This window comes from Oncorhynchus masou, chromosome 1, assembly GCF_036934945.1.
Source record: "Oncorhynchus masou masou isolate Uvic2021 chromosome 1, UVic_Omas_1.1, whole genome shotgun sequence".
Classification (NCBI taxonomy): Eukaryota; Metazoa; Chordata; class Actinopteri; order Salmoniformes; family Salmonidae; genus Oncorhynchus; species Oncorhynchus masou.
The window spans coordinates 40600059-40620422 of record NC_088212.1 but is presented as its reverse complement, the minus strand read 5'-3'; the positions used below and the strand labels follow the sequence as shown (position 1 = coordinate 40620422).

Sequence of the window (20364 nt, the reverse complement as noted above, 5' to 3'; positions counted from 1 at the left end):
ATTGCACTGCAGTTGTCACGGTCTGCATTTCTGTCATAGACACTGTCCGTGGTGCTGAAAAAGCAGTTGTTGTGGCGAGAGGAGTAGGAGTTGTCAATGGTGCTGAAATAGCTGTTGGCGCTTGGGGGGTTGTCAAAATCAAAATCATTTTCTGTCAAAATCAAATCCATTTTTATTTGTCACATACACATGGTTAGCAGATGTTAATGCGAGTGTAGTGAAATGCAGAATTTGGTCAGATGGATGGTATGCTTGGTCAATGATGTCACCTCTGTATATACTGTGTTGATGACGATGACAAGGTAACCAAGATGGGTGATTCAGGCTTTGCTTTGAGACAAGGGCTGACTTATTACATCCTTACAAATAATAATTTTGCTAGTAGCCTACCCACAGTTTAATGGTGCACTGTAAAGAGGTTATCGTGAATTTGACAGTAGCTTACAGGCAGCTCAGAGGCAAGTAAAACTCTGTATTTCATATTACAGTACACCTACTGTAATGCAAATATGGTATAAAAGCAAGTACTGTGTAATGACACACAGTACAATACCAGAGATTTGACTGTAGTATACTATAAAAAAGTAAATACTACTGTAACTGGAATGAATAGATGAATGAAATTCATTGCAGGGTCTGTATTTCAGAGTAGTATGCTGTAATTACCATGGATTGGTGCAAGCAGGTTGGCTTCTAGGTAAATGTTTACACATTACAGCATATTAATGAAAATGTGTTGTTTTATATCACTTGCACTTCTAATGGCCTAACAAAGGCAACCAAACTAGCAGCGACTACAGGGCAAAACAGACCAAAAGGACATGGAAAAATGCTCAACCATTTAAGGTTCAAGACTTGCTGCCACTCCAATCTGTCCCCTATACATGTTAAATTGATGGGACACTATAACAGCACAGGAGTTCAATTGGTATGGCATTCTGCCTCACGGGTGCAACAAATATTGCTTCTTACAAGGCAGTCCTCAAAATACTGTATGTTAAGGAACTAACTGATTCAAACGAAGCGTGGTCGTCACTAGTTACCACAACCACAAAGTCATAAAGCCCCGCCCATTTCTACAATTTCTCTTCTTAAAATCTGATTTTAAACCTGACGTTAACCCCAACCACACTGCTAACATTACCTATAACACAAATCTTAAATTAAGAGGAAAAAGCTAAACATTTTGGGGGGAATTTTTACAATATAGCCAATTTAGACTTTGTCGTTGTATTAACTAGTGGAAACCTTTTCACCACTAGTGGGTGTATAATAAAGGAGTACAACACGAGGGACACGCAAGCAACCGCGCGCTACGAGCCGGGCACGTTTTCTGCTCTCTGAATCACCAGCGCTGTTCCTGCGATCACAGTCACACACTACAAGCTTTCCATAGTTACCAAGAGATTTTCTAGATTGAACGTAATTGAGTAAACTATGAAATTACAAAACTGGTTCTTTTTTTTTACAACTCAGGGTAAAGGGGGAGTTTTCCCCATTTAAGAGTGGTTCCGCTTTACCTCCGTGTTTTCAACGAGCTTTTATTTCCTTCATATCTGATCGCCCATCAGTGTAATGATCTGGCTTTTTGCTCGTGTCGTTTCCACTTCAGCATGGGAACTGCAGTGTCTAAAAGGAAGACTTTAAGGAACGATGCAATATCTTCTGTGACCGCAAAAGTTAGGTGAGTGTCTGGCCGGGGGCTCCTCCGTAGCTGGCAGGTATAGTGATCAGATGCAGGGTGTAACCAGGTGCATGTTGCGGCTCTGATAACTGTTGGAATAGCGGTGTTGGTGGATAGCGACTCTGCTTTATTGTTCAAGCAGTAATTCCAAACGAGCTAAAACCTTTATAAACAATGATATATCAATGATAGCCTATCAAATGTGTTTCACTGTTTACTGTTGTGGATTGTGTGATCAAATCTCTGCTTTGCAAAAGTATTTGCAATTATTTATTTCATTACATGGATAAATCTGCTATCATATCAGCCCATAATTTATATTCCTCGAATGTATTTTATTTTTATTGGGCTACCTACAATGATAATGTATTTTTTTCAAGTCATTGAACAGCCATGGGAATTTGTAACAAATGTGCTTTGAGCAATAAGAGTTAGTAAAACCACCGATACATTTATTTGTCGGCAATACTCCTTATTAGGGCGATTTTGCAACTATGTTAAGAAAAAAAGTGTTTTCTTATACACATAAAAGTTAACACTAAAATAAGCTTAAACGTTTTGTTAATTTTTCAAATATGCTTTTTGAGTCATTTTCAAAAGTATTTTATTCCTGTATTCCACTGTTTCGCATTGAGAAGGCAATTGTCCCACACCCTGACTTTTGATCTTCTGCTATGTATTTCAATGAAAATGATTTGTAAATATTTAATGCACCTGGTTAGAAAGGGAGCTATATAGATTTGTTATGTGTCATAAGTCCTAACTATATATATATATTTTTCTACAAAATACAGTTGTCCCACAATTTTATGTCATTACCATTACTTTGAACAAAACGATACATTATAGTGCTTTTATCACAAGTCACACATGAACTGGGAACTGACCGTGGAGAACAAGGATATGCCATGGAGAGTGTATTATATTATGTCTCCATCTTCAAGAAAAGCAACCTCGAAATATGTCAAGATCTGAGAATAGTCTTTACAGCAAAGGCTCTAACTCATCTAGATTATCCTCTATTTGAAAGAAAACATTTCATTTTGTTGTGGTTGGAATTTATAGCTGATCATATTAACCAACTAAACCTCATGGTGTGGCAGGTAAATCCATAAATGTTGCAAATTGTCATTACCAACACTGTCACTACCGCCACAAAATGTGTCGGTACAAAGTAGCGACTATTTGTATACCTTTAGTATAAAATGCTCAATAGTGCTTAGTAAATTATATTTGACTGTCTTTGTAGCAATCAATGATATTTTAGATATCGATTTCCACTCACTTACTGTACACAAATAAAGCAATGTATTACTGCCACACAGTCATTACCAACTTAATGTACACATATTTCCTAAGAAAAAATACATGTAAACATTATCTATCACACATCTGTCTACATCAAGTAGAAATATGTTCCCAATATAACTAATATAAAAATGATATCATAATTTGAACAAGAAATGACGTTGTTGATGCTAGCCTCCGTGCAGGCACACAAGCACAGCCAGCAAAGGCCCATATTTATGGATTAAGGTATTCAAATAATTATTTATAAATGTGGTGGTACCAAAAACCTATAGTCAGATTAACCAAATAATCCATAAAGCCATTATGTTTTTCAATCAGTTTTAAACTAAAACTGAATGTTTTATAATGCAACGGTAACGACATGTGTATTAGGAAACAGAGAAAAAGGGAGTGAAGTCCATGTATTGTCAAATAAAATGGTCACAGGCATTACCAGTTTATGGTTCCTGACAAAATGAGAAAATTATTTCTGTTAATGCATTTAAAAAAAAATAAACATGTTACATATGCCCATAATTGCAAAATCACCCATTTATCTACTGTATTGTGTTGTAACTCAAGCACTACCCTTTGTACTATCAAGCTTCTTAATGCCCAGTAGCCAAGATGGGGTTATGGTATTTAACATATTTTGATAAGTTATTTACACTCCTAGAAAAAGGGTTACAAAAGGGTTATTAGCGCAGGGATAGGCTTATACCAATAACCATTTTGATCTGAAGAACCCATTTTGGAAGACAATGGTTCTTTGTAAGACAAAGGGTTCTACCTAGAACATTTTACATCCTAAGAACCGTGTTTGGAAGAAAGGGTTATTTGATGATTCCTTTGGCGGCAAGAAGGATTGTTTTGAAGGCAAGAAGGTTTCTACATAGAAGCATTTATCATATTTCCCAGCATGCTCTACTGCAGGGTGATCTTCAGAATTGTTTTTAATATTTGTGTTTTTGCATGTACATTGATTGATTAATTTTATGCTACACAAAGATAAATAGCATATCTTTTTTTTTACTAATCCAATTTGTTAGTATTATAGATGATTGAGGGAGTCTCAATATTCAGTCTTCTCTACCCTGGCAGCCATTCTGGATGCAGGTTGCGGGTGAATAAAAATTCCACTTGTTGGATATCCTATCTCTGTCTGGATTCCAATAGTAGTTTCACATCCCTTTGCAAGCCAGCATAATGTGATTTGCAGGCCTGATGTGGCCTCTAAACCAGGAGTTTCCTAACACCACTGTATTATGGGTATAACTTGGCCCTCGAAGAAAGGCATTGTGATATATGTAATGTATTGTCAGAAATCATTTTAAATTAAAGGCTAATAAGGCTGGTGGAACCATTCATAGAGGGTTCTAGGGAGAACCCTCCAAAGATAAAAGGGTTCTCTGTAGAACCCTTCATAGAAGGTTCTAGGAAGAACCTTTAGATGATAAAATTGTTATTGGTAGAACCCTTCATATCATATAGGGTTCTAGGCCGAACCCTTCGTAAAGGGTTCTAGGTACAACCATATACAGGGGGTTCCATGAAGAACCCTACATAAAGGGTTCTAGGGTGCTAGGTAGAAGCAAAGGCTTCTTGTTAGCACCAAAAAGGGTTCACCTATGGTAACAAACTGAAGAACCCTATATGTGTGAGTGTGTGATCTGATATGAAAAGGCATATGAAATGCTACCAATCAACTGCACACAAAATTGAATCCTAAACCCTTGATTTCCAAATGGCATGAAGCATGTAGGCAACAACACATTTCTAAAAAGTTTCCATAATTTTTAAGCTTGCCAACCAACAGGCTCTGGCATCTATGGTGTACCAGAACATTTATTTTACACACTCTCCTTCTTTATCTCTCTCTCTCTCTCTCTCTCACACACACACACACATCACAGAATGAAACATACTGACCTTTACATCCACTTACACAGCCTCAACCACGTACACACACACACACACTTTTGATCTCTTTCTGTTATGCTCTGTCATACACACACACTCACTCTATCTATCCCCCTCTCTCTTTCTACCTCTCTCTCACTCTATCTCTCTACCTCTTTCTTTCTACCTCTCCCTCTCTCTACCTCTCTCTCTACCACTCTCCCTACCCCTCTCTCTTTCTACCTCTCTCTCTCGATCCTGCTCTCTCACATACTCACACACACAATCTCTTTCTGTCTCACACACTCTCATTCTCATCTCCTTCTCTGTTTCTCATCTTAGTCTTTCTGTCTCTCTAACACACATCGTCAATCAAACTGACCACATTATCAAAGACACATATTATTGGACTGAAGCTCAAGAGCTGTGTTTTCCACTTTTTCTATGACAGATTTCGAGACGTGCTCCAGACTCTTCAGAAAGCAATCACCCTTAACTTTAGTGTTCACTTTAAACACTATGATGGTATAATTTCCATGAGTTATGGACTTTTTTTTTTACCAACCTGTAGATAGACTATAAAATCAATCAATGTAACGGTGTTGTGGTTTTACATCACTTCTGCCTCAGAATCACAATCACTGGCTGATTAGTCTCCTGCAGCAGCGACGAAACATTGAAGGTCACTTTTTCCATGGAGCTAACATGGACACACTTGTTCTGACAATTACCCCGTGTTACCCAGGACATATCTTACGACATATCTTGTTTACTGCTAGAATAAAGTTTAAAATGGGTAACAAGGTGAGGACACAGACAGGATACTGTCTACTTCTTTATTCTGGTATGTTCTATTATTCATCTTGTAATGCTGGACTGGACGGTTGCTGGACACAGGACTGAGAGTAGTTTCAGCCAAGAGGTATATTTATGCCCTCAAGGTAAATGGACTAATATGTGTACCTGAAAATGCACTGGAACAAAATATTGATATATTTGAATTGGTAACATTAGAATAAGTGTATACTTGGCTGCACTGGGTATTTTAGTACAATTCGGAGGACAATTATTGCAGGCGGCTTGAAGTTAGCTTTCTCTGGCCATGCAAGTCAATAGAACTCCAGAAGTGTTGACGAAACTGTTTCATCTGTTGTACAGTGTCATTTCATGGCTCTGCTCATCATACTAGGCAGAATGTATTGTGTGGCCACTTGCAGAGCAGTGCTGACCAGTGACTGCATGGCTGAACACAGCAGAGAGAGCACAGTGGAGGTTAGCTCCATTACACTCACGATTAGCCCTTTCTGGTTATTACTGCGCATATTGGCTTCTCTCCTAATTATTCGACATCCACATTACAGGCCTGAAACGCATCTGGTGCCATGGCATTGATGTGAGGAATAGCTGGTTCAGCAGCCTCTTGGTGTATTCCATTAGGATATTGTACATTGGCGTTGGGGTGGGTGCGTCCAAACTGGCACCTTATTCCCTATATAGTCAACTACTTTTGACAAGAGCCCTTTAGTCAAAAGTAGCACACTATGTAGGGACTAGGGTGCCAGTTCGGGCGCAATCTTTGTATTACACAGTCACACGCTGCCCTAGTGCTGAACCTACAGCCACTTCTGACAGAGAGGTAATTGTCTGCCTGACACCTAGTGTTTATTGTCTGAATCTCAGGCCATCTCAGTACTAATGTATCTTAATTAAGCCACCGGCCTTTTCACCCAACCTGTGTTCAATTTTCTCTCTGTGCTCTCAGGCAATCAGAGGGACACAGAGCGATATCCAGAGAGGACAAATACTTTAGACTAGGGCTCCCAGATGAAAATAGAGTGGGTGATCTCTCTCTCTCCCTCCCTATCACCCCCCCTCTCTCTCTGTATGGCAGGGATTACAGTGCAGAGGGGATGTATCTGTGGTATCTAGCTGCTGTAATTACTCTGATTACAGCCTGTAGAGGGAGCCTGGACTGGAATGAAACAGGGAGACAGTGATCCTGTACAGTGGAGGCTGCCTGGCACTCATTGATCTGAGTAATTACGCCCATGTTACTGTTGCGCCAAAGGCAGACGGAACAGCCGAATGGAACGCAGGACACAGCGGGTCAGAAACTAACGCTGCACACCGGGCCGGCTACGGCGCTCAGCATAAATCATCATGTTATGCAAAGTAGGGCTGAGGTTGCGTTCCAAATGGCACCCTGTCCCCAATAGAGGCCCTGGCCAAACCTAGTGCACTATGTAGGGAACACGGTGCCGTAGGCTGAGACTGTCTGCTTGTGGTCAAAATACTGATTAAGCTTACTTGGCGTTAACTACCCAGTGATTTCCTACATCTGGTGTTGTTGTTGTTGTTTAATCCAATTACAAAGCAATCATTCTTACGGACTCTGATAAACATAAATTTAATCACCTAAGAACCTCAGTGTAGAGAGTGAAACGGAGAAAGCGGCCAGCAGGTACTTTGAAGGCCTGCCAAATTAGAGATTTCCATTTGACTCCCAGAGAGAAAGAGAGAGAGGGAGAGAGAGAGAGAGAGGGGGGGGGAGAGAGGGAGCGAGAGAGAGAGCAATTGAGGACAAGAAACTAAGACGCTAAGTGGCCAACTCGATATTTGTTGTGTCATCTTGTCATTTCACTCAATTGGATGTATTTGTATTGGAGGTAGAACACAGTCGAGAAGAGAAGGTGAGAGAGAGAGAGACCTTTTATTTTACCTTTATTTACACCGTTTTTTTTCTCATTGAGATAACATCTCTTTTCCAAGAGAGACCTGGTCCAATAGCAGCAGAGGGAAAGAGGGGGAGAGAGGAAGACAGAGAAAGGCGAGAGAGAGGGGGGATGGAGGGAGAGAGGGAAGGTGAGAAAGATGGGGAGAGGGAGATATATAGGGTGTCTCATAAAGAGGTCATCCTCTCAGTTAGGAGATCTGTGATGAGATTCAGTGGCTGAGCAGGAACACTCTGTGCCCCTCTTTCCCAAATGACTCTAACACATTATAAAAGAGCCCGGTTTGGTGTCAATGAGACACCCAGTAACTGGGCTACACTCATGATTTCACTAAGACACCCAGGGCCAGAACACCGAAGGCTGGCTTTTTGACACAGATAGGAAAAGTGGCTTCAGACTGTCACTTCAGGCACTACCTCATTGAGCTGATTTTTTCTTTCTTCATGACTAAGGGCCAGGATTCCTTCCTGATTACCTGATGAGGAACAACTCTGGGCTTATAACTAGGGCCTATAGTTTGTCCTGGTCAGGTTACTCTACTCATGTCCTCTATTACGGCCCCTAATGCATTTTGTCGTCACAGCCCTCTGCATACACATCAGTATAATGTATTTACATTGCACCGCACTGTATGTATACGTCCCCAGGCACAGCAGCGGAATGTGTGGGCTTGGCTACACTGAGTCTGTTTATTTCCCTATACATCACAGCACCACAGACAAAAGCAAAGGCGTTTGCTTTGCTTTCACAGAACATGCCATTTGGGTTTACATCACTTTTCTTAAATAATCTTCTCCACTTTCTTACTTCAATATGCATGATTGCAATCCGAGGTGAGCTAGGAACAGGGAGATATCAGTTGGTGTTGTATTGGACCTTTGTAGTGCCACAAAGAGATTGGCTCCATGCCAGTTTGTCTTCTGGAAGTGGTTGTTGTGAATGTGTTTTGTCATCCCCATTACCTTTTTACACACATCCCATTAGAATGTGTATTGGAAGGAGTGGAGCCAGAGAGATAAGGGATGATAGCATTCTCTCCTCTCCCTCTCTCTACCAGTTGCTGGGACTTTTCAGGGCAGGTTGTTGCTTTTTGGGATGACGCGATTTCCACTAGATGTGCCAGCTGCAGAGTCAAAATTAGCTAGCCTATATATCGGAAACATTTATGAAAACACAAATGAGCTTTTTGGTCTTCATTTAAGGTTAGGTTTAGGCACAAGGTTAACAGTGTGGTCAAGAATAGTGTTAAGCATAAGGTCAGCAGTGTGGTTAAGGTTAGAGTTAGGCATAACGTTAGCAGTGTGGTAAGGGTTAGGCATAAGGTTAGCAGTGTGGTTAGGGTTAGGCATAAGGTTAGCAGTGTGGTTAAGGTTAGGGTTAAGCATAATGTTAGCAGTGTGGTTAAGATTAGGGTTAGGCATAAAGTTAGCAGTGTGGTAAGGGTTAGGTATAATATTAGCAGTGTGGTTAGGGTTAAGCATAAGGTTAGCAGTGTGGTTAAGGTTAGGGTTAGGCATAAGTTTAGCAGTGTGGTTAAGGTTAGGGTTAATCATAAGGTTAGCCGTGTGGTTAAGGTTAGGCATACGGTTAACAGTGTGGTTAAGGTTCGTGTTAAGCATAAGGTTAGCAATATGGTTAAGGTTAGGGTTAGGCATAAAGTTAGCAGTGTGGTAAGGGTTAGGCATAAGGTTAGCAGTATGGTTATGGTTAGGTATAACATTAGCAGTGTGGTTAAGGTTAGGGTTTGGTTTAAAATCGGATTTTATGACTTTGTACCTGTGCCAGCTCGTGACTACAGAGCTGCCTCCAGTACATGAGTCATCCCAATAAATGTCAACCTGCATTTTCAGGGGGAGAGCTGCTACACGTGCTGCCTTATATTTAATTATTTTGAGTGTGTGTGTTGTAGCAGGGAGAGGGCCATGGCTACAACAACAAAGCAATCCCATTTCATAGCAGCATCCCCCGGAGATGTGTACAGACTGCACAACGCCAGCCAGCACCACTGACTGGGGGAGGATTAAAGCCCTGTGTATCTATGTAGGTGTGTGTGTGTGCGCGCGCATGTATGCGTGTCATATGTGTGTAACTATGTACGCACATGCTCTACTTGTGTTAGCCTATATCCTCTGTGTCTCTAGCAAATATTATGTGCAGTCTGCATAGCTATGTGGGCGTGCTTAGAAATGTGTTTGTAGAAATGTGTTTGCGTTCGAAAGTTTATCTAATTACCAGTATTAAACCACTTAGTACTGCTGACCATGTTTTTTTTCCTGTTGCCTATTAAGAGAGCAAGAACAATAGCTCTAGCCACTAAATAAAACATTTCCACATTCACTCCACATTTTAAGGGAAAGGGAATTGGGAAATAGATTTGTTTTTTTTAATGATGTTGAAGAATTAAAATTAAATGTATGGTAATATTTCATAACCCACCCTATTAGGTTTTAAGTATTCATAAAGATGTTCCGTATGAAATCCTTTGTCAGAGGGTTGGTCATGGAGCCGCAGATTGTGCAGGCTTTTGTTCCTGCCCAGCACTTAAAACCTGATTCAACAATGGTCTTGATTGTTAGTTCAATCTGGTATTTTAGCACTGAGCTGGAATAAAATATCTGCACAGTTTACAGCCTTCACATGACCATATCTGAAGCACTGTTCACATTCCAAGTTGGCCAGTTGGAAGTGAAACCTACGCCTCTGTTTGTGTCCCAAATGGCACCCTATTCCCTATATAGGTCCACTACCTCTGACCAAAGCCCCGTGGCCCGTGATGAAAAGTAGTGCGCTGTTAGGAAATACTGTAGGGTGCCATATGGAAGACACATTTGTCACCAAAGTCTAAAACCGAATGAAATGACCCTGCTACTGTGTGTGGTACAGTACATGGCAGATCGTATTAGGAAGTATTAAACCTGGAGAAGAGAATTGCACGCAGCTTTTGTTTTGTATTGCAAATCTATCCCCAGGCCCATGCTAAGAAACCTTAGGGGAGATTGAATTTGTGACATGTGAAAGGAGTGCTTTTAAGTTTTACGAAGGTAACGATTGAACATACTCAGCCTCCCACGTCCCTCTTCTAATGCTCCATGCCCAGTGCTCCCCACGCGACGACGTGTGTTTGTGTGTGTGCGTGCATGTGTGTGTGTCTGTGCTTGTCTGTGTGTGTGTATTTGTGTATATGTGTGTACAAGCGTGAGGAATCATATCAAACCTGTCTGGAACACACTGCATATTGGATTTCACCTTCTGTAGGAGAGAATAATGGCCACTGTGTAGAACACGTACCATGAACATTTTTGCGATGTATAGATAGACTAGCAGCGTGAAGTGACCTTCTCGAGTAGTTTCGGCTTAAGAAGACAGTTCCATAGGGAAATCAGAGTAAAGCCAAGCCAATGAGACAAATGTTCAGGTCTAATCAATGATTGCGCAAGACAATCATAAAACATTGTTTGCGTCGCAAATGGAACCCTATTTCCTATAAAGTGCACTACTTTTAACCAGAACCCTATGGGCTCTGGTCAAAAGTAGTACACTACAGGGAATCTGAAGCTATTTGGGACGTAGCTAGCTACTGAGTAGGAGACGCCTTGGAATAGTGAATCACTCTCAGTTGGAGTCAGCAGGAAGGCTCACGGTGAGAGGCAGGCAGGCAGGATGCCAGTGGTCCAGTGCTAATCAGTGTTGTGTTGTGCTTCTTTTTGCAGAGCAGCCAGAGCTTTTGGAGATTATCTGTCTCACACACACCCTGAGAACCGTGCCGGCTCAGGTAGGCAACGTCTTCACCTGTGCCCAGCCTCATCTGGTAGCCTACATCTCAACCTCATCTAGTACATTCCAGAGCTTTCCTCATGGCTTGACATCTCCAAGGACTTTCCTCATCACATGGCTTCATATTTCGTGTAACCTTCCACATCACTCGGCCTTCCTCTCATCTCACTGTATATCAGTTAGAAGCAGAGAATGCTCTGAAAATTTGACCACATTATATCTGGCATATTTTACTGTGAGAGGGTGTATCTTCCCAAGGCCCAGGACCGGGCAAGTCTGCCAAACCCCTTCTATCCTTCAACTTATCCTCTCAAAGTCCCTCCCAATTCCCCTTCTCCGTCATCCATCTCTTCACATCTCATTCCCCTTCTCATCTCCCAAAAGCTTTCTTGGCTCCCTGATGTTTGCTCAAATGTTGCCAAGGCCTTGAGATCAAAAGACAAACAGCTCATCTCTTCGCCCTCTCTCTCTCTCTCTCTCTCTCTCTCCCCCCTCTCTCCAGATCACCTGCTGTCTGATACCTTTATCGGCCAAGACACAGACTCCCCTGACCTCAGTCGTCTCCACAACAACCTGCACCCTCAGAATCAGCCCCAGGCCCACAGTCTCCAGTCACAGCCCAGCACCCTGCATCCCCAGTCCAGCTGTCTCCATCCCCAGCCCAGCACCCTGCAGCCAGATAGTTTGCAGTCCACAGGACCGTCCAAACGCACGCTCTCAGCGGAGCGCAGCTTCTCCTTTGAGCAGCAGCCTCCTCCCAGGTCCACTGAGGGAAGTCTGACGGGCCTGAAGCCAGCTTCCCAGCGGGTCTACACCATCACCAGGGAGGGAGGCATGCTAGGGGGCCGAGGCAGCGAGGAGAGCCTGGAGCTGGAGGTGCTGAAGCAGCCCCTGTCCCCTCCTCCCTCCTCCAACCAGCCCTCGTACTCCAATCCACAACCACCAGGCAGCAAATACCAACATGGCGGCGGTGGTGGTGGCAACCATCACCGTGGCAACCATAACCATGGCCCACAGAACCACAGGTCCCAGTCCCAGCCCCTGCAGAGCTCGGGGAGCGCCCATAACATCCGGGACTGGGGGGTGCGGAGGGGGGGCTCGCGGGAGGACTGCACCCCAGAGTCTGTGACCTGCATCAGGGCCCCATGTCAGAGCCAGCGCTCCCTGGATCTGGAGACGTCCCCGCAAGACGGAGGCAAACAAAGGAAGAAGCTGGAGAGGATGTACAGCGAAGACCGAGACAGAGACAGACAAGGCTCTGCTGAGGAGAGAGGTGAGGAGGAGGAGGGGGAGGGAAGAATGGAGGGGAGTGGGGCCTTAGGTGTCTATATATCTCTTTATCGCCATCCCTTGTATACTATGATAAGATTAATTTGGAACAGAATGTTTTTCTCAAACGCAAAGCGTTTGGAATCTGTATCGGTGAAACTGCCATGTCCGTTTGTAATATTACAACAACAATGATGTTACTTCAAACAGTGGGGCCCGCGGAGGTACTGCAGGGGGCCCGCAGCTAAATCTTAATCTCCATCACATCTACTCATTCAAGGGTTTTTCTTTATTTTTTACTAATAATAGTGAAGACATCAAAACTATGAAGTAACACATAGGGAATCATGTAGTAACCCAGAAAATGTTAAACAAATCCAAATATATTTTATATTTGATATTCTTCAAAGTAGCCTCCCTTTGCCTTGATGACAGTTTTGCATACTCTTAGCATTCTCTCAACCAGCTTCATGAGGTAGTGACCTGGAATGCATTTCAATTAACAGGTGTGCCCTGTTAAAAGTTAATTTGTGGAATTTCTTTCCTTAATGTGTTTGAGCCAATCTCAAATATAAAATCTATTTTGATTTGTTGTACTTTTGTTTTTGTTACTACATGATTCCATATGTCTTATTTCATAGTTTTGATGTCTTCACTATTATTCTACAATGTAGAAAATAGTAAAAATAAAGAAAAAAAACACTTGAATGAATAGGTGTGATCAAACTTTTTACTGGTACTATATACTGTAAAAATATATATAAACTCATCATTATTTTTTATTTTTTATGAATATTACTAACAACAGATTAAACGCATTTTGGCCAAGAGATCTGTGGAATAAGTGTAGAGTGAGTGATACAATACAATGTAATATTATTCAACTAGAATTTATGTTCTTAACCCTGGGTTAACATGAGCCTGGGAGGCTCACTGGGATTTTGGTATCCACAGTACACCAATTATAGATTTTACAACTCAATACTTCTTGTATTCCCCAACAATCTGTATTTTAAGCTTTAAAACACCAAAGTTTTCTATCTGCCTCATGGAAAAAGGTGTAGAATTGCAGGATATTAATGTTAAAGCTGCAACAACCCAAAATCTCTGCCCCTGCCAAGAGACTTGGTATGAAGGGGTACCTGACTAATTTACTATCAAAAAAGGGGTCCCCGGCCCCAAAAAAGTTTGAGAACGGATCTCAGCTCTAACATTGTATGAAGCATGGTAACTGCTGAGAGAGAACAACAGTTGGAGTCTTATGTTGTGGGCTAAACTGCTGCTTTGTTTCCTTGGTATATAGAGGACAACCCTAATAGCTGGTTCCCCAAAGAGAATATGTTCAGCTTCCAGACGGCAACCACAACAATGCAGGCGTGAGTATAGGATACGCCCAGTGCAGATATAACACACTCCTAACGAACATGACATGGCTTCCTCAAGAGTTCCGTGTTCTCAACACGGATCTAAAGATAGATGAGAGTTCAGAGTGCCTCCCAAATATGCACCGGATTCCCAACAGTATATAGTGCTCTATAAAGGGAAAAGGGTGGCATTTGAGACGTTTTGACTCCTTCACATGGCTCTACATTGGACACAGTTGGAGGCCAGTAGTTTCAGAGAGGCTCTGTCATGCAGTACAGAAGGGCTAATGACTGTGCAAGGCCTTCGGACCTTGGGCACTGTGTGTTGCATGAGCAGGTTCATTAGTCTACACACAAGCACGCGCGCACACACACACACACACACTGCTGACTGCTTAATTATCACCTGTCTGGTTGAACTAGTAATTACGGCCCACACACACCCTGCACTCCCAGCACGCCACTGTCATTCTCCCTGCTCCCTCTCTCACTCCACTCATCTCTCCACTCATCTCCTATCTGGCCGTCCCCCTGGATCCCACACTCTCTCTCCATCGCTCCCTCTCTGTGCACATCTGTCAACGTCTTTGTTTATTTTTCTTCTCCATCTGTCGCTGTCCCTCCTTTCCTCTGCGTCATCTGTCTCCCCCCCCCATACTCCCCATGGAGGCCCTGCACTTTATCCCCTATATAGTGCTGTACTTTTGACCAGGACCCATAGGGCTCTGGTGAAAAGTAGTGCACTATATAGGGAATAGGGTGCCATTTGTGATGCACACAGTGTCCTTGACTGGAATATCATATGATTGACAGCTAGCTCTCCCAACCGTATATCTCTCTGTCAAGTTCTTTATTTATTACTAAAGTGTCTTAACTTGATTCTCCTCTCTTTCCTTCCCTTCCTCCACACGGCCTGCACCAACTCCTGCGCCTACAGTATATCGTGAGTAACTCTCTATCTCTCACTCCTTCTCTGTGCCCCTCAGACAACTCACTGTTAAACTCTTGGCTATGTCTCCCTGTGTGCTATTACCCATTGTATCCTTCATCCTTATTAACCCCTCTTAACCCCCCCCCCCCCCCTGCTGTACTGAGTGTTTGATGTTAAGGAAAAACATCAACAGTATCCAAAGCTCCAATGAATAAACAATACATATTCTGCACAATCGGTCTAAATTGTAAATAAGTGCAGATTGAATTCTCACTATAACAGTATAGCTGGTATTAAATTGTATTAATCTACGGATCAGCAATGCAGAACATAAAAGACACAGTATTGTAGCACAATGAGTCACACTAGAGATGGTAATGTAGTGTTCTGTTCCTCTGTAGCCAGGGTCATGACACACACACACACCCCTCTCCACACTGACTTTGTTGTAAGTTTGGCTTCGTCAGTTCATTCGGTGCAACAAAAGGACGACTGACTCTTCAAAAGGACGCATTCGGGAAGGAACAAAGAATTGCCTCGAGTAATATAGCCTACTGTAGTTACGCAATATTGTATAATACATAAGTGCATAAGTGTAATGAAAAGTACACACTGTAGGTGGTCTCAAGAAAAGGCCATTATGCGACTCATTGTTTTAGTGGTGCCCGTCTAGATAGAAGTAGATCGCAACGGACACCCTGTTCCCTATATAGGGCACTACCTTGGTCAAAAGTAGAGTACTATGAAGGAGATAGGTTCCCATTTGGGACGCAATGAGAGTGAATATATTATATTTCATAATTAAGCAATAAGGCACAAGAGACCATGCTATGTGCTGAATACAGTCACGGGTAAATACTGTTGTTCAGCCCGATGCGACGCGAAGGACCAGCCAACCCATTTAACTTAGACTGTATTCTGCACATAGCACGGTCTCGAGTGCCTTATTGCTTCTAGAAAACATATAAAATGTAAATAAATGACGCATTTTCATTAACTTTATCTTGATAATTCAATTCATACTATTTAAGTATTCCTTTAGACGAAAGAGTCCGGCAATGTTGTTAGGGAAAAACACTGGTTGTTCTTTCTATACTTCTAACAAACAATTGTTGCTATGCTAGCTAGCCTATAGCTTATTTAGTTATGTTTGCTAACTTTTAAGATGTTTTGTTCTCATTAATCTGTACATTGCCATTTATTGTACATCCACTATAAAAGTGTCCCATGTCGCGTGGTACATTGTCTCCAGGAACTGTATCCATTATCTTCCTCTTTTCTGCCGGAGTGGTGCACCAGGCAACACAGAACACTTCTTTTAGTGGATGGACGATAAATGGCAATGTACAGAGCGTTAGCAGACATAACTTGGCTAGCTGTAGGCTAGCTAGTTATCCAGTTTAGCTAGCATAGTCCCAGTTGGTATTAGATATAACGTTGCGCCCCCCTCCCGCCTGTGGGGAAAACAACCTGTGGTTACCTAGGTTACCCCATTGGTGCACAGCAAAAACTTCACCTTTTTCGAATGCATTTTTTTTGTTGTCTCCTTGTTTTAGTTAATTACAAAGCTACATGTAAGAAAAGGGCAACACGTTTAAGGATTACTTCTCAACATTGCATGCTCCCGAGCGTTCTCACTACATAGAAAAACATAAAATTGTAGGCATGCGGGGCTTCCCTCATGCCCCTTTTAATGACGGTGCTGTGAGTGAGTGAGTGACTGCTAGCTACCAACAGTAGCATTAAGCTAGCCAAGACCAACACAAACAGACTATACAGCTACAAGTAGTAAGTGCAGTTTCAAACAGACCATACTAAACAAGTTAAATGTATTGTTATTTTAATGTTGGTAACCGTTTTATTAAAGCAATAAAGCACTCGAGACCGTGCTATGTGCTGAATTCTGTCACCGGTAAATGGGTTGACTTCGGGCCAAACAAAGCAATTTACTTGTAACTATATTCAGCACATAGCACATGTCTTTTAGGCCTTATTTCTTAATTGTGCACTGTCCAGTATACATAGAACAGGTTGTGAAGTAATTTGTTTTATAATCCTCATTAGTAGTTATTAGTTTATACCACAGCATACAGCAGTCTAGTTTATGCACAGGAGGAAACACACACAGACAGTTCTCATCATCTGTGTGACAGGCAGTGATTGACCCCAGTGCGTAGAATATGGATAGCATCTGTCACACATGATGGTTACTCTTTTTGGCACCCTGTCACAACATATATCCATTTAGGAGGTACACACAAACACAATTGCTGTCTTGGTGGTATCCTTATGTGTGTGTTTGCAGTGTGTGTCGTGTACAACAAGCACCTGTGCTGCTGGCTCTAACCCACTAGCCACTAACCAGTGCTAACCCTGTGATGGCTAATTCTCTGTGGCGTGGATCCCCGCTCACTAACGCCTTCTAACCCTGCACTCACAAACCCAGCCCCTCACTTCTGACCTCTGAGCCTTGACCCCGTTAACACTGTGACGTCCCAGCAGGGCATTCCGGTGCATTGCTGAGAGAAAGAGGAGGAAACGAGAACAGGAGGCAACCTCTACTATAACAGAGACTGAGAGGTACCTTCCATGTCTGACCTGGCTGCCCTGTACACAGTGCTGTAGTGTGGTGTGGCCCTCGCCCCAACAACCCCTGCGCAGACACACACGTGCACACACACAGATGCACAGGCACCCTCTAACATTGTTGTTGTGCCTCCCCTCACACTCACACCCTGTCCGTCAGACCAACTCTAATGATCGACCATGTCTTAGTAGCCTCTCACTGTTCCAGGTAGCGTGATCATACAACATTTTGCCAAAGAGCCAGACAGTTGACTCCAGAAGTCAATAATGATTGGTGTGCGTGAGTGTCTGGGTTGCTGTCTGTGCATGGATGGGCTGGCGGTAAAGGAGGAAAGCTAGTGTCTGTCTCACCAACTCAAACCCAGCTCTGAAGTTGCGCACTACAGTATATATGGAATAGGGTTCCATTTGGGAGACAGCCTAGCTGTACTACTGTAGATGGGGCCAGGAGCTGGGTTTGCGTTGGTGAGACTGACACTGCTACAACAGCTTGTCAACATTTTAGTTCCTTAGGCCTGGCGGCTGTGCGAGAATAGGCAGTGGTGTGTAACCGTGGCAATGAATCAATGTATGAACATTTACAGCATGACATTGGCATGACAGTTTTAATCAGTGTTAAACACCGAGCTGCTGCAGTGCACACCGTGTGACTGTGTTCATGGAGACTGGACTGTAACTCACTTCTCTGCCGGACAGCGTTGTGTGGCTGGGACTGTATGAATCATGTGTCACAGTGTAGCTCTTACAGGATAAAGGGTACAATAAATTGTCGGTGTATTCAGTGCACCAGGGTTCTCCTGTTGCAGAGGAGTATGAACAGTGTTTCATTGTATCAATTTGGTTCGATTTATTATATTCAGATTAAAGGAACACATATGGATGGGTGGAGATTGGACTGAGAAGTTTGTATATGAAGAGTAACGCACGCACGCTAATACACACGTGCACACACACCAAAACTCCCCTCATTAATTTAGGTCTGGAGGAGGTGCTCTCTCTTGCTCGCTCGCTCTTTAGGTCTGGAGGAGGTGCTCTCTCTTGCTCGCTCGAGTCATTTCAGGGAGTGCATCGTACTGTCACAGGCATCCAGTTGATTTGTGTAAGAGACCTTGACAGTATTTTATTTGTAAACCAGCTGTCTAGAAAACACACGTTAGCTTTAGCTTGGTATCTAACACGCAAACCATTAGGCTGCCGTTACACGATGCAACTTGCACACAATTTGAGTCTTTTGCAACTGAGTTTTTTCTTGATTGCTTCGCGAAGCACCCCCCTGCAACTAATCTATAACTTGGTTGCATCCAATTAAACCTTTTCAACAGCCAATCAAAACAAACATCCATTCGACGGTTCGGAATCCTGACCCAGTCATGTCAACACACAGCTGTCAGTGCTGCGCAGAACAACCCTCTACCAAGGTTGACAGAACAAAGACAAGCACAGCAGGAGATGTTTAAGTGATAATTCCCTTGAAGACGGTGTTTGAAGGATATATTGGCACGGGTGTTAGGCCCGAGACAAAGTTGAGCTTAACAACACCCGTGCCAATATATCCTCCAAACATCAGTTTTATACAACAGGTTACCAACATATTCAAATAATGACTGACATATTTTCATCAAAAAAAATTCATACTATTTCATCCTTCCACAAGATATAGTCCCGACACAAATCTAGGGTTGCTACCCAAGCCGGCTGGTCGTTCGTTCTATCGGTTCGGTTGCTAGAGACGCGACTCAGTCATTCGTTCTAAATGTTCCATTGCCATACTGGCTGGCAACATTCTTATCCCTTGCTTGCTAGCTAGCCAACTACGGCTAACATACAGTCACGTCAAAAAGTGCAGGCAGAATAACAGTCACGTCAAAAAGTGCAAGCAGAATAACAGCAAAGTAGCTGCATTTGCATTTGTTTAACCCTCTGTGGCATGGTGTTTCCCTCAGGCAACAAACTACCTTTTCGTACCTCACACCACCCCTTTCATTTCTTTTAAAGAAAAAAATCTAGATATATTTTCTAACATGTCTGTGTCCAATGAAATGAGGGGCTGAAGTGAGTGTGGCCTTTTGTCTGGGGGTGGAGCAGTCCTTTCACGAAGCAAAGCCACATGGGACACAGGGCCACCAATTGGTAAGATAAAATCACTTTTTAACATGTTTAAATTCAAATAACTTCATATAAAAAAATATGTGCATGAGTATGTAAAGAAGTATGTTTGATTGTTTAAATACTTATTTTGTTTTTATTTATATACTAAAACTGTTTTTTTTTTGGTTCGTTGCCTCAGGGCAACATTGTGCCGTTAGACCACTTTTGTTCGGGCCATATCATGCTAAAGTGTGGAGATGTGCTCGGATGCATAATTATGACCATGGTCAATGTTTTTACTTTACTATCTACTGATACTTACAGGAAATGGACACAAGAACGTTTTATGGGCATAAGGAACATCATCGAGCAGTTAGGGTCATTCCCGCTGACAGTGAGGAAGGTGAGCCTGAGGAGAGTCAGGAAGAGTGGATCCCGAATCAGGTTCGAAAGACAGGAGGTCAGGGGTCAGTTAGGGGTCAGTCAGCAAAGTAATGTGTGTGTGGTGTGTGTGTGTGTGTGTTTGCATGCGTGTCAGTGGATGAAGAAGGGTATATGACACATTGAAATGTGTGCTTCCTGCTTTCTTTTATAAAGGAGAATGCCTGAGGATGAAGATTTTTATTTATTTATTTATTTCACCTTTATTTAACCAGGTAGGCAAGTTGAGAACAAGTTCTCATTTACAATTGCGACCTGGCCAAGATAAAGCAAAGCAGTTCGACACATACAACGACACAGAGTTAC

At 42.6% G+C, this 20364-nt stretch overlaps 1 protein-coding gene across 1 annotated transcript in view; it reads left to right on the top strand.

The window, feature by feature from the left end:
- Positions 1–1334: 1334 nt before the first annotated feature.
- The window catches only part of nsmfb (NMDA receptor synaptonuclear signaling and neuronal migration factor b), a 45134-nt gene continuing 26104 nt past the window's right edge, over positions 1335–20364 (top strand). The window contains exons 1-6 of the mRNA XM_064971677.1: positions 1335–1684; positions 11316–11377; positions 11882–12652; positions 13952–14024; positions 14950–14955; positions 17446–17523. Coding sequence (XP_064827749.1) covers positions 1614–1684; positions 11316–11377; positions 11882–12652; positions 13952–14024; positions 14950–14955; positions 17446–17523 — 1061 coding nt within the window. The 5' untranslated portion in view covers positions 1335–1613. The remainder of the gene's footprint in view (positions 1685–11315; positions 11378–11881; positions 12653–13951; positions 14025–14949; positions 14956–17445; positions 17524–20364) is intronic.